We start from the raw sequence: 15,777 nt of genomic DNA, 5'->3' as shown, positions 1-15,777 counted from the left end.
TTACACAAATTAGAGAAGCATCACATGATTTTTCGAACAGTGCCAATACTTTTGTCCACCCTCTTTTTTATGTTTGGTGTGGAATTATATCCAATTTGGCTTTAGGACAATTCTTTTTGTGTTTTTTCATTTAAGACAAATTAAATGAAGATAATAATAACAAAGAATTTGTGTTTGCAATCATTTTCAGGAAGAAACTGAGTATTATCTGACAGAATTGCAGGGGTGTCAATACTTTTGGCCACAACTGTATATGAACAGCCCATTTAATATGAACGAGAACTGTGTAATACCCTGCACCGCCACCACAGGGGAAATGTGGTATGTGAACACTTACTGCCAGGATTCCTCATGGGTATTCGCTGATTCCTGGGGGTCCTGACAGTGGGACCCACGTGGAAAGCTTATGGTCAGAGGTTCTTTACTGTGGGCAATGCCTTAACGTTTTGTTTTTTTTAATTATTTTCGTTTTCCTTTTTTTTTTTCAGTCCCCACCTCCAAGCACACGGTGAGCCTTTGCTCCTCCTTCTTCTTTTGCTCCTGCAACAGAGTCTCCTCCCACAGCCTCCTCCTCCTCTGCCGAGCCAGCCAATCAAAACTCTCCCCTCTTCCCAGGACCAGGGACAAGAGGGGGCGGTGCTACATAACCAGCCAATCGCAGTTGAAACAGAGAGCGAGAGGGGAGGGGTAAGGAGAGAGATGAGCCAGTTATGGAGCGGCAGCTCATATTTCACTCTCCAGCCAATCACAGGCCTTGTTTACACAGATACCCGTTCTCCTTTTTCGCGGGAACAGCCAATCAGGATGCAGGATTCTACATGTCTGTTGTTGATAATTTTATTTCCTTTCCTTTTTTTTCTTCCTCGTTTTTGGTTTTTTGTAATTTTTATCAGGAATATTTATTCTGAAATCTTGAATTTGTGACTTTGAGGGCAGGGGTGGGAGAGGGGCGGTATTAATTTGTGCGGGATTTTTTTTTTATGCAGGTGGCGGCACTGAGTGCATTTTAAAGTTTTTATTTTATTTCTTTTAAATTAAGTTCACAGTGGTTCTCTGCTATTGAAAATAGTGCGCGTGGGCGCGCTCTGTGTGACAGAGGGGCGCTGACCAGGCTAATGCTGTATTATTGAATGGGTATGTCGGAAAGTATCTTGGGGGGGGGGGGGGGGGGTGGGGTATGGGCGGGGGAGGGGCCAACCTCATGCAAGTGATTGTGAGTCTTGACCGTAAAGTCTTCATTAAAAGCTGTGGTAAACGCTCGGACTGGGCGCCCCTTGAATAAGGCGGCCCCTTTTTTTTTTTTTTTTGCGTAAGGGCGTGACTATCCCTTATAGAGTCCATGGGCAGGGTGGGTTCGAGGGTAACGACACATAACACTGCTGGGAGGAGACGTGGCGCAGTTCACTTATTAAAGCCTCATCCACCACCCCCTTCATTAGGTGGGTTGAGGGCAGGGGATCACGGACTACGTCAAGGTCTGAGGAGCCCTCATTGAATGGGTTAATTTAAAAAAACAAAAAATGATGGCGCCCTTACCACTGCGAATAAATGAACCTCTCTCCGGGTTGTGTATGACGAGAAGAGATACGGGTTTTTATATATATATAAATAGAGAGAGAGAGATAAATATCTATTCAGCGCGGACTCCTCCCCTTTTTAACCATTTCCTTGAATTTTTTTTTTTTTTCTTCACCCGTTTCCTGTTCTCTGTAAAATAGAAATTTATAAATAAATATATATATAGAGAGAGAGAGAGAGAGATTTGGTTTAACTTTACCTATGGAACCTTTCCCATCCGCTGGTTACTTTCCTGTATTTTGCTTTTAGCATGTTTTTTGTTGTGTTTTTTTTTTTTTTTTTTTTTTTTAAAATTCCTGTCTTTCTTGAATATTTTATTACATTTTATGTCATTGAATGCTTTGGTTGTTTGAATTTTTGTTTTTGTCCCCCCCTCATGTAAATCTTCTTATACCTCTCACTTCACAAAACCACAGGCCAGTCCTTTTACCTACTTTTCATTAAGGTCCTCCCCTTCCTCCCATATTAGGCATTGGCTCCGCCCCTACATTGGGCTCCTCCCCTATGTTGGGCTCCTCCCTTCAAAGCGGGATTTCTGCTTCAGGTGTTAATGGTGGCACAAATTTCAGAAGGTAATTTGTGGTGGTCAACACATTCCCTTGAAGGATGGCCATTTTGGACTAGATATCCCCCCTCCAAAAATGAGAGAGAGAGATATATATATATATATAGTGGTTCACAGGAGTGAGCTGGTCTACATTGTTGGATGGATATATATATATATATATATATATATATATATATATATATATATATATATATATATATAAATTTGGTCTCCTTTTATGTTGTGTTAGAATCTGGCATCTCATACTGCTGTCTGGTTGCGTTTGGTTGCAACAATTGAAGTATTTGCTGCCATTATTGGGGCCAGGCTCATGTTCACCTCACAAAAAAAAAAATGCTGCTTGCACTGTAAAAAGAAATAAAATAACAAAAACACCCAAAGTTTATTTTTTATTAAAAAAGTACAACAATTTAATAAGCTCCAGCTAATAGAACTCAAGAGTGGGGGAAAAAAAATAAAAAAATTTAATAAAAAATTAACAAAAAAAGTAAGGATTTTTTATTTTTTCCAAGAACACTTAGAATTGGAGGACATGGTCTTAAAGATTCCCATAATTCAAGTTCTGGCATCTATCGAATGAGATGGCCTCTGTGGGAACTCCTTCATGGTGAGCTGCTCCTCTTTATGGCTAAAAAAAAAAAAAAAAAAATGGAATAAGACCAATGAACCTGGTTCTTTCAGTGCCAAAGGTTTCGACTGATCACCTCTTGGCCAATCTTTTGTCTTAACCCATGTAGAGTGGGACTAATGTAGTGTTTGGACGGCTATAATGGTGAAAATGTCTTCCGAATGGGTGAGCATCCACCTGTTCTTGGGTTTCCTCCAATGCTCCTCCAGAGAACTTTCCCTTCTGTGACTTTTGAGACCTTCCAGTTGTCCTAATGACCTAATTATATATAACACCAATAAGTTGAAACTGGTGTTCCACTCTTGGTCATCTTTGACCACATTGGATTCTGTGAGGCTGTACCAAATCCCTGACTTTAGACCAGTCATCAATGATGGGATTATTCTCTTAATATGGTCGATTTTTGGGTCAACTCTAACCCTTAAAATTGTTTGACTGTCTCTGAACTCCATTGTAGACTTCTTGATGTAGTTTGTGCCCAATGAGGTTGTAAGGTCCAAGATGCCATAAACTGTTGTTTTTCATGGGGGATGGTCTTCCAATGAACAACGCTATCTCTAGAATTCGCAGCTGAAGCCATGAGCCTTGTCTCAGGTCACCGTCCAACCTTCTGTACTGAGGATAATGTCCATTACTTTATTCAGAAAATTACACTTGAGACACTGGATCCTTCTTTTATTTAGCTTTTGACGTGATCGCCATAAGTGACTCTTCAGACATCAGTCATGCCCTGATCACTGCTCCTTACTATTAGGATACTGCCCTCAAGAATGACCACATGAGTTGGCACCCCAGTAAATTGATCACATGTGTATACTCTCAAACACTTTACACAAGGAGGGTTTTGTCAAATGTGGTGAACCCTTAAGTGTACCACCACATTTTGGGGTGATTCATGTACATGGAATATAGAAGTCCAACAATACAACACCTCCCTATAGTGTAGAAGACTTCCCCAGACATATATATATATATAATTTTAAATCCACCCTTACAACTCCAGTCCTACCACCTCCTTTCTGTAATGTGTGGAGGACACTTATCTAGTGCGTGAGTCATGAATGTGGGACATCTAGATCCTCAATTAGATCTATCCTACCAATTTTCTGTTGAGCAGAGAGGAATAATAGTGGACATATGATCCATTGAGAAAACTCTTGACGGGAGTGTCAGATTTTCTTTCAACAGAAAGCCGATTGTAGGACAGGAGATGTTTATGGATCAAAAGTCCACCATTACTTCTCATGTTCTACCACCATCTTTCTGTTGAATTTAGAGGACACCCCTGATGAGTGAGTCATGTATTGGTGGACATCTATAATCCATATACATGACTTTCCCATCAGGGATGTCCACTATCATTGACAGTAAGATGGTGGACATCGCTACCCTCAACAGAAAACAAATAGTAGGACAGGAGATATATACAGATCATAAGTCCACTATAACTCCTCATATACTAACACAATTTTAGAGGTAGACGACACCCCTGATGGACGAATCATGTATATAGATCATACCAGTCCACAATTGCATCTCCTGTCCTACCAACATTATTTAAAGGGTAGAGGATTCCCCAGATGAACGGGTCACGGATTTGGAACACACCAGTGCATCATTTCATCTCCTGTTCTACCACCTTCAATCTTTTGAGGGGCAGAGAACACCCCTGATGGGTGAGTCTCGTGTATATAGATCACATCACTCCACTACATCTCCTGTCCTAGTACCATCTTTTGCGGATAGAAAATACCCCTCATGGGTGAGTCATGTATATAGATCACACCAGTCCACCATTAGTTCTCCTGTCCTACCACCATCATTCTTTTGAGGGTAGAGAACACCCCTGATGGGTGAGTCATGTATATCGATCACATCACTCCACCACTACATCTCCTGTCCTACCATCTTTTGAGGATAGAGGCCACCCCTCATGGGTGACTCGTGTATATAGATCACACCAGTCCACCATTAGTTCTCCTGTCCTACTGCCATCATTCTTTTGAGGGTACCGACACCTCTGATAGGTGAGTCATGTATATAGATCACACCAGTCCACCATTAGTTCTCCTGTCCTACAACCATCATTCTTTTGAGGGTACCGAACACCTCTGATAGTTGAGTCATGTATATGGATCATACCATTACACCTCCTGTCTTAACACAATCATGTGGAACCCATGGGTGACATAACTTCAACTCTACCTTTCCGGAGTGGCAATGCCTAAAGTGGGAGGAGGGGTTCCTCAGTGACCATTTTTGTTTTATTTTCCATTTCCTTCTGCTTTATTTATTAACCCTTGCAGCTCTTTCCTCACCCCCTTTTTATTTTGAATCTTTTTTTTTTTTTTTTTTTGCTGATTTTTCATGGTGCTTTATCTTCTCGTCTGTTTTAAATACCTTCTTCAAATGGTGCTATGGATTATTGTACATTTTATTTTACTCGGTGGTGGGGTAATGGATTGCAAGGGGTTTTGGGTTTACTTTAAATTTTTTTGATTCCTTTTCCCCCCTATTCCTTACAAATTGAAGAGGGGCTGGGTGGGGGTTGCTGGCAAGGAAGGGTCTGAAACAGTGAGGTTCTACATTTCAGTGGAGGGACTGGGGCTCTGCAGGTCCACATAAGGGGTATCCGGGTATAAATGTAATTTTTCTTCTTTTTTTAAGAAACTAAAAATGTTACATTTTGGAGAGGGGATAAATATGAAACCACGGCACTGTGGCGACAGAGGGGGTCAATGGATATATTGCAGCTGTCTGGTAGGGAGAGGGTTAACGTGTTGGTGCTCTGCAGATCTTTGGTGCTAATGAATCCTCCCCAGCCCCCTCCCCCCCCAAATCTGCAGAGCATTGCACCCCCTCTCTCCTTTTGTGTTTCACCTGGTGCTAAATACTTATTCTGTGTGTCTTATTTTTCTCTTTGTGCGTGTTGTTACGGGGAGGGGGCCTCTTGGTTCGGATGCCCGGTGGGGCTCTTGGTGCATTGCGCCCCTTCCCCAATTTTTCTTAGACACATCCAACATTGCGTGACACACCACTTTTATAAAGCACAGCAATCACCAAATCGGGGTCCAATCGATCATCTACACAGGTCGGAAACGCCGTTAACGTCCTCCTCACTCCGATCTAATGTCGGTTCCTCAGGCAATGCACTGGCACCCCACTAGGGAGCAGCACAACCTCGAGAGACCCCCTAACACCTAACCCCCATAACCGCCTTGCTGTCTGTAACCCCTTTACCCCCTACTCAAGAACATCACTCAAACTCAAGACTTATTATTTTTTAACTGAGCCAGCAATTTTTTGCCTTTTTTTGTGAATTTGTGATAATAATAAATCTGAAAAAAAAAATAAATAAAGATTTTGATAAAAAAGACACTTGTCCTATTTATTTCTCATCTCAGGAAGGGATGATTGTTTATTGGTTACATTCTTCTCCCCTTATTTATTCAGTATTATAGTAGTTATATTCTTGTACATAGGGGCAGTATTATAGTAGTTATATTCTTGTACATAGGGAGCAGTATTATAGTAGTTATATTCTTGTACATAGGGGGCAGTATTATAGTAGTTATATTCTTGTACATAGGGGCAGTATTATAGTAGTTATATTCATGTACATAGGAGCAGTATTATAGTAGTTATATTCTTGTACATAGGGGCAGTATTATAGTAGTTATATTCTTGTACATAGGGAGCAGTATTATAGTAGTTATATTCTTGTACATAGGGGGCAGTATTATAGTAGTTATATTCTTGTACATAGGGGCAGTATTATAGTAGTTATATTCATGTACATAGGGGCAGTATTATAGTAGTTATATTCTTGTACATAGGGGCAGTATTATAGTAGTTATATTCTTGTACATAGGGGCAGTATTATAGTAGTTATATTCTTGTACATAGGAGCAGTATTATAGTAGTTATATTCTTGTACATAGGGGCAGTATTATAGTAGTTATATTCTTGTACATAGGAGCATTATTATAGTAGTTATATTCTTGTACATAGGAGCATTATTATAGTAGTTATATTCATGTACATAGGAGCAGTATTATAGTAGTTATATTCTTGTACATAGGGGCAGTATTATAGTAGTTATATTCTTGTACATAGGAGCAGTATTATAGTAGTTATATTCTTGTACATAGGGGCAGTATTATAGTAGTTATATTCTTGTACATAGGGGGCAGTATTATAGTAGTTATATTCTTGTACATAGGGGCAGTATTATAGTAGTTATATTCTTGTACATAGGGGGCAGTATTATAGTAGTTATATTCTTGTACATAGGGGCAGTATTATAGTAGTTATATTCTTGTACATAGGGGGCAGTATTATAGTAGTTATATTCTTGTACATAGGGGCAGTAATATAGTAGTTATATTCTTGTACATAGGAGCAGTATTATAGTAGTTATATTCTTGTACATAGGAGCAGTATTATAGTAGTTATATTCTTGTATATATGAGCAGTATTATAGTAGTTATATTCTTGTACATAGGGGCAGTATTATAGTAGTTATATTCTTGTACATAGGAGCAGTATTATAGTAGTTATATTCTTGTATATAAGAGCAGTATTATAGTAGTTATATTCTTGTGTATAGGGGCAGTATTATAGTAGTTATATTCTTGTACATAGGGGCAGTATTATAGTAGTTATATTCTTGTATATATGAGCAGTATTATAGTAGTTATATTCTTGTACATAGGGGGCAGTATTATAGTAGTTATATTCTTGTATATAGGGGCAGTATTATAGTAGTTATATTCTTGTATATAAGAGCAGTATTATAGTAGTTATATTCTTGTACATATGGGGCAGTATTAAAGTAGTTATATTCTTGTACATAGGAGCAGTATTATAGTACAGTCTTGTACATAGGGGCAGTATTATAGTAGTTATATTCTTGTACATAGGGGCAGTATTATAGTAGTTATATTCTTGTACATAGGGGGCAGTATTATAGTAGTTATATTCTTGTACATAGGGGGCAGTATTATAGTAGTTATATTCTTGTACATAGGGGCAGTATTATAGTAGTTATATTCTTGTACATAGGGGCAGTATTATAGTAGTTATATTCTTGTACATAGGGGCAGTATTATAGTAGTTATATTCTTGTACATAGGGGCAGTATTATAGTAGTTATATTCTTGTACACAGGGGGCAGTATTATAGTAGTTATATTCTTGTACACAGGGGGCAGTATTATAGTAGTTATATTCTTGTACATAGGGGCAGTATTATAGTAGTTATATTCTTGTACATAGGGGCAGTATTATAGTAGTTATATTCTTGTACATAGGGGCACTATTATAGTAGTTATATTCTTGTACATAGGGAGCAGTATTACAGCAGTTATATTCTTGTACATAGGGGGCAGTATTAGTTATATTCTTGTACATAGGAGCAGTATTATAGTAGTTTATATTCTTGTACTTAGGGGGCAGTATAGTAGTTATATTGTATATAGGAGGCACTATTATAGTAGTTATATTCTTGTACATAGGGGGCAGTATTATAGTTATATTCTTGTATATAGGAGCAGTATTATAGTAGTTTTATATTCTTGTATGTAGGGGCAGTATTATAGTAGTTATATTATATTCTTGTACATAGGGGCAGTATTATAGTAGTTATATTCTTGTACATAGGAGCAATATTATAGTAGTTATATTCTTGTACATAGCGGCAGTATTATAGTTATATTCTTGTACATAGGGGCAGTATTATAGTAGTTATATTCTTGTATATATGAGCAGTATTATAGTAGTTATATTCTTGTACATAGGGGGCAGTATTATAGTAGTTATATTCTTGTACATAGGGGCAGTATTATAGTAGTTATATTCTTGTATATATGAGCAGTATTATAGTAGTTATATTCTTGTGTATAGGGGCAGTATTATAGTAGTTATATTCTTGTACATAGGGGCAGTATTATAGTAGTTATATTCTTTTACATAGGAGCAGTATTATAGTAGTTATATTCTTGTACATAGGGGCAGTATTATAGTAGTTATATTCTTGTACATAGGGGCAGTATTATAGTAGTTATATTCTTGTATATATGAGCAGTATTATAGTAGTTATATTCTTGTACATAGGGGGCAGTATTATAGTAGTTATATTCTTGTATATAGGGGCAGTATTATAGTAGTTATATTCTTGTATATAGGGGCAGTATTATAGTAGTTATATTCTTGTACATAGGAGCAGTATTATAGTAGTTATATTCTTGCATATATGAGCAGTATTATAGTAGTTATATTCTTGTACATATGGGGCAGTATTATAGTAGTTATATTCTTGTACATAGGAGCAGTATTATAGTAGTTATATTCTTGTTCATAGGGGCAGTATTATAGTAGTTATATTCTTGTACATAGGGGACAGTATTATAGTAGTTATATTCTTGTACATAGGGGCAGTATTATAGTAGTTATATTCTTGTACATAGGGGGCAGTATTATAGTAGTTATATTCTTGTACATAGTAGCAGTATTATAGTAGTTATATTCTTGTGTATAGGGGCAGTATTATAGTAGTTATATTCTTGTACATAGGGGCAGTATTATAGTAGTTATATTCTTTTACATAGGAGCAGTATTATAGTAGTTATATTCTTGTACGTAGGGGCAGTATTATAGTAGTTAAATTCTTGTACATAGGGGGCAGTATTATAGTAGTTATATTCTTGTACATAGGGGGCAGTATTATAGTAGTTATATTCTTGTACATAGGGGCAGTATTATAGTAGTTATATTCTTGTACATAGGGGCAGTATTATAGTAGTTATATTCTTGCACATAGGGGCAGTATTATAGTAGTTATATTCTTGCACATAGGGGCAGTATTATAGTAGTTATATTCTTTTACATAGGGGCAGTATTATAGTAGTTATATTCTTGTACATAGGGAGCAGTATTACAGCAGTTATATTCTTGTACATAGGGGGCAGTATTAGTTATATTCTTGTACATAGGAGCAGTATTATAGTAGTTATATTCTTGTACATAGGGGGCAGTATAGTAGTTATATTGTATATAGGAGGCAGTATTATAGTAGTTATATTCTTGTATATAGGAGGCAGTATTATAGTAGTTTTATATTCTTGTATGTAGGGGCAGTATTATAGTAATTTATATTATATTCTTGTACATAGGGGCAGTATTATAGTAGTTATATTCTTGTACATAGGAGTAATATTATAGTAGTTATATTCTTGTATATAGGAGCAGTATTATAGTAGTTTTATATTCTTGTAGGGGCAGTATTATAGTAGTTATATTATATTCTTGTACATAGGGGCAGTATTATAGTAGTTATATTCTTGTACATAGGAGCAGTATTATAGTAGTTATATTCTTGCATATATGAGCAGTATTATAGTAGTTATATTCTTGTACATATGGGGCAGTATTATAGTAGTTATATTCTTGTACATAGGAGCAGTATTATAGTAGTTATATTCTTGTACATAGGGGCGGTATTATAGTAGTTATATTCTTGTACATAGGGGACAGTATTATAGTAGTTATATTCTTGTACATAGGGGCAGTATTATAGTAGTTATATTCTTGTACATAGGGGGCAGTATTATAGTAGTTATATTCTTGTACATAGGGGGCAGTATTATAGTAGTTATATTCTTGTGTATAGGCCGGGGCAGTATTATAGTAGTTATATTCTTGTACATGGGGCAGTATTATAGTAGTTATGTTCTTGTACATAGGGGCAGTATTATAGTAGTTATATTCTTGTACATAGGGGCAGTATTATAGTAGTTATATTCTTGTACATAGGGGCAGTATTATAGTAGTTATATTCTTGTACATAGGGGCAGTATTATAGTAGTTATATTCTTGTACATAGGGGCAGTATTATAGTAGTTATATTCTTTTACATAGGGGCAGTATTATAGTAGTTATATTCTTGTACATAGGGGGCAGTATTAGTTATATTCTTGTACATAGGAGCAGTATTATAGTAGTTAGATTCTTGTACATAGGGGGCAGTATAGTAGTTATATTGTATATAGGAGGCAGTATTATAGTAGTTATATTCTTGTACATAGGGGTCAGTATTATAGTTATATTCTTGTATATAGGAGCAGTATTATAGTAGTTTTATATTCTTGTATGTAGGGGCAGTATTATAGTAATTTATATTATATTCTTGTACATAGGGGCAGTATTATAGTAGTTATATTCTTGTACATAGGAGTAATATTATAGTAGTTATATTCTTGTACATAAGGGCAGTATTATAGTTATATTCTTGTATATAGGAGCAGTATTATAGTAGTTTTATATTCTTGTAGGGGCAGTATTATAGTAGTTATATTATATTCTTGTACATAGGGGCAGTATTATAGTAGTTATATTCTTGTACATAGGAGCAGTATTATAGTAGTTATATTCTTGTGCATAGGGGGCAGTATTATAGTAGTTATATTGTATATAAGGGACAGTATTATAGTAGTTATAGTCTTGTACATAGAGGCAGTATTATAGTAATATTCTTGTACATAGGGAACAGTATTATAGTATATTCTATATAGGAGCAGTATTATAGTAGTTATATTGTTGTACATAGGGGGCAGTATTATAGTAGTTATATTCTTGTACATAGGGGCAGTATTATAGTAGTTATATTCTTGTACATAGGGGCAGTATTATAGTAGTTATATTCTTGTACATAGGGGCAGTATTATAGTAGTTATATTCTTGTACATAGGAGCAGTATTATAGTAGTTATATTCTTGTACATAGGGGCAGTATTATAGTAGTTATATTCTTGTACATAGAGGGCAGTATTAGTTATATTCTTGTACATAGGAGCAGTATTATAGTAGTTATATTCTTGTATATAGGAGGCAGTATTATAGTAGTTATATTCTTGTACATAGGGGGCAGTATTATAGTAGTTATATTCTTGTACATAGAGGGCAGTATTAGTTATATTCTTGTACATAGCAGTATTATAGTAGTTATATTCTTGTATATAGGAGGCAGTATTATAGTAGTTATATTCTTGTACATAGGGGGCAGTATTATAGTAGTTATATTCTTGTACATAGGGGCAGTATTATAGTAGTTATATTCTTTTGTATATAGGAGGCAGTATTATAGTAGTTATATTCTTGTACATAGGAGCAGTATTATAGTAGTTATATTCTTGTACATAGGGGGCAGTATTATAGTAGTTATATTCTTGTACATAGGAGCAGTATTATAGTAGTTATATTCTTGTACATAGGGGGCAGTATTATAGTAGTTATATTCTTGTACATAGGAGCAGTATTATAGTAGTTATATTCTTGTTCATAGGGGCAGTATTAGAGTAGTTATATTCTTGTACATAGGGGACAGTATTATAGTAGTTATATTCTTGTACATAGGGGCAGTATTATAGTAGTTATATTCTTGTACATAGGGGGCAGTATTATAGTAGTTATATTCTTGTACATAGTAGCAGTATTATAGTAGTTATATTCTTGTGTATAGGGGCAGTATTATAGTAGTTATATTCTTGTACATAGGGGCAGTATTATAGTAGTTATATTCTTTTACATAGGAGCAGTATTATAGTAGTTATATTCTTGTACATAGGGGCAGTATTATAGTAGTTATATTCTTGTACATAGGGGGCAGTATTATAGTAGTTATATTCTTGTACATAGGGGCAGTATTATAGTAGTTATATTCTTGTACATAGGGGCAGTATTATAGTAGTTATATTCTTGTACATAGGGGCAGTATTATAGTAGTTATATTCTTGCACATAGGGGCAGTATTATAGTAGTTATATTCTTGTACATAGGGAGCAGTATTACAGCAGTTATATTCTTGTACATAGGGGGCAGTATTAGTTATATTCTTGTACATAGGAGCAGTATTATAGTAGTTATATTCTTGTACATAGGGGGCAGTATAGTAGTTATATTGTATATAGGAGGCAGTATTATAGTAGTTATATTCTTGTATATAGGAGGCAGTATTATAGTAGTTTTATATTCTTGTATGTAGGGGCAGTATTATAGTAATTTATATTATATTCTTGTACATAGGGGCAGTATTATAGTAGTTATATTCTTGTACATAGGAGTAATATTATAGTAGTTATATTCTTGTACATAAGGGCAGTATTATAGTTATATTCTTGTATATAGGAGCAGTATTATAGTAGTTTTATATTCTTGTAGGGGCAGTATTATAGTAGTTATATTATATTCTTGTACATAGGGGCAGTATTATAGTAGTTATATTCTTGTACATAGGAGCAGTATTATAGTAGTTATATTCTTGTACATAGGGGACAGTATTATAGTAGTTATATTCTTGCATATATGAGCAGTATTATAGTAGTTATATTCTTGTACATATGGGGCAGTATTATAGTAGTTATATTCTTGTACATAGGGGCGGTATTATAGTAGTTATATTCTTGTACATAGGGGACAGTATTATAGTAGTTATATTCTTGTACATAGGGGCAGTATTATAGTAGTTATATTCTTGTACATAGGGGGCAGTATTATAGTAGTTATATTCTTGTACATAGGGGGCAGTATTATAGTAGTTATATTCTTGTACATAGTAGCAGTATTATAGTAGTTATATTCTTGTGTATAGGCCGGGGCAGTATTATAGTAGTTATATTCTTGTACATGGGGCAGTATTATAGTAGTTATATTCTTGTACATAGGGGCAGTATTATAGTAGTTATATTCTTGTACATAGGGCAGTATTATAGTAGTTATATTCTTGTACATAGGGGCAGTATTATAGTAGTTATATTCTTGTACATAGGGGCAGTATTATAGTAGTTATATTCTTGTACATAGGGGCAGCATTATAGTAGTTATATTCTTTTACATAGGGGCAGTATTATAGTAGTTATATTCTTGTACATAGGGAGCAGTATTACAGCAGTTATATTCTTGTACATAGGGGGCAGTATTAGTTATATTCTTGTACATAGGAGCAGTATTATAGTAGTTATATTCTTGTACATAGGGGGCAGTATAGTAGTTATATTGTATATAGGAGGCAGTATTATAGTAGTTATATTCTTGTACATAGGGGTCAGTATTATAGTTATATTCTTGTATATAGGAGCAGTATTATAGTAGTTTTATATTCTTGTATGTAGGGGCAGTATTATAGTAATTTATATTATATTCTTGTACATAGGGGCAGTATTATAGTAGTTATATTCTTGTACATAGGATTAATATTATAGTAGTTATATTCTTGTACATAAGGGCAGTAATATAGTTATATTCTTGTATATAGGAGCAGTATTATAGTAGTTTTATATTCTTGTAGGGGCAGTATTATAGTAGTTATATTATATTCTTGTACATAGGGGCAGTATTATAGTAGTTATATTCTTGTACATAGGAGCAGTATTATAGTTATATTCTTGTACATAGGGGCAGTATTATAGTAGTTATATTCTTGTACATAGGAGCAGTATTATAGTAGTTATATTCTTGTACATAGGGGAAGTATAGTAGTTATATTGTATATAAGGGACAGTATTATAGTAGTTATAGTCTTGTACATAGAGGCAGTATTATAGTAATATTCTTGTACATAGGGAACAGTATTATAGTATATTCTATATAGGAGCAGTATTATAGTAGTTATATTGTTGTACATAGGGGGCAGTATTATAGTAGTTATATTCTTGTACATAGGGGCAGTATTATAGTAGTTATATTCTTGTACATAGGGGGCAGTATTATAGTAGTTATATTCTTGTACATAGGGGCAGTATTATAGTAGTTATATTCTTGTACATAGGGGCAGTATTATAGTAGTTATATTCTTGTACATAGGGGCAGTATTATAGTAGTTATATTCTTGTACATAGGAGCAGTATTATAGTAGTTATATTCTTGTACATAGGGGCAGTATTATAGTAGTTATATTCTTGTACATAGAGGGCAGTATTAGTTATATTCTTGTACATAGGAGCAGTATTATAGTAGTTATATTCTTGTATATAGGAGGCAGTATTATTGTAGTTATATTCTTGTACATAGGGGGCAGTATTATAGTAGTTATATTCTTGTACATAGAGGGCAGTATTAGTTATATTCTTGTACATAGGAGCAGTATTATAGTAGTTATATTCTTGTACATAGGGGGCAGTATTATAGTAGTTATATTCTTGTACATAGGGGCAGTATTATAGTAGTTATATTCTTGTATATATGAGCAGTATTATAGTAGTTATATTCTTGTACATAGGGGGCAGTATTATAGTAGTTATATTCTTGTATATAGGGGCAGTATTATAGTAGTTATATTCTTGTACATAGGAGCAGTATTATAGTAGTTATATTCTTGTACATAGGGGGCAATATTATAGTAGTTATATTCTTTTGTATATAGGAGGCAGTATTATAGTAGTTATATTCTTGTACATAGGAGCAGTATTATAGTAGTTATATTCTTGTACATAGGGGGCAGTATTATAGTAGTTATATTCTTGTACATAGGAGCAGTATTATAGTAGTTATATTCTTGTACATAGGGGCAGTATTATAGTAGTTATATTCTTGTACATAGAGGGCAGTATTAGTTATATTCTTGTACATAGGGGGCAGTATTATAGTAGTTATATTCTCGTACATAGGGGGCAGTATTATAGTAGTTATATTCTTGTACATAGGGGCAGTATTATAGTAGTTATATTCTTGTACATAGGGGCAATATTATAGTAGTTATATTCTTGTACATAGGGGCAGTATTATAGTAGTTATATTCTTGTAGATAGGGACAGTATTATAGTAGTTATATTCTTGTACATAGGGGCAGTATTATAGTAGTTATATTCCTGTATATTGGGGCAGTATTATAGTAGTTATATTCTTGTACATAGGAGCAGTATTATAGTAGTTATATTCTTGTACATAGGGGCAGTATTATAGTAGTTATATTCTTGTACATAGGGGCAGTATTATAGTAGTTATATTCTTGTA

General features: G+C 34.7%; 1 protein-coding gene across 7 annotated transcripts in view; it reads left to right on the top strand.

Moving 5' to 3' along the window:
* Positions 1 to 6,150, top strand: part of KDM6B (lysine demethylase 6B) — a 128,567-nt gene extending 122,417 nt beyond the window's left edge. For all 7 annotated transcript variants that reach the window (XM_073547049.1, XM_073547045.1, XM_073547046.1 and 4 more), the window contains one exon: positions 489 to 6,150. In XM_073547049.1, coding sequence (XP_073403150.1) covers positions 489 to 512 — 24 coding nt within the window. In that variant the 3' untranslated portion in view covers positions 513 to 6,150. The remainder of the gene's footprint in view (positions 1 to 488) is intronic.
* The last annotated feature ends 9,627 nt before the right edge of the window (positions 6,151 to 15,777 follow it).

Source organism: Dendrobates tinctorius, unplaced genomic scaffold, assembly GCF_039654945.1.
Source record: "Dendrobates tinctorius isolate UK_male_01 unplaced genomic scaffold, ASM3965494v1 ptg000151l, whole genome shotgun sequence".
In the NCBI taxonomy this organism is placed as follows: Eukaryota; Metazoa; Chordata; class Amphibia; order Anura; family Dendrobatidae; genus Dendrobates; species Dendrobates tinctorius.
The sequence above is the reverse complement of the archived record's forward strand: the minus strand, read 5'-3'. Positions and strand labels throughout refer to the sequence as shown.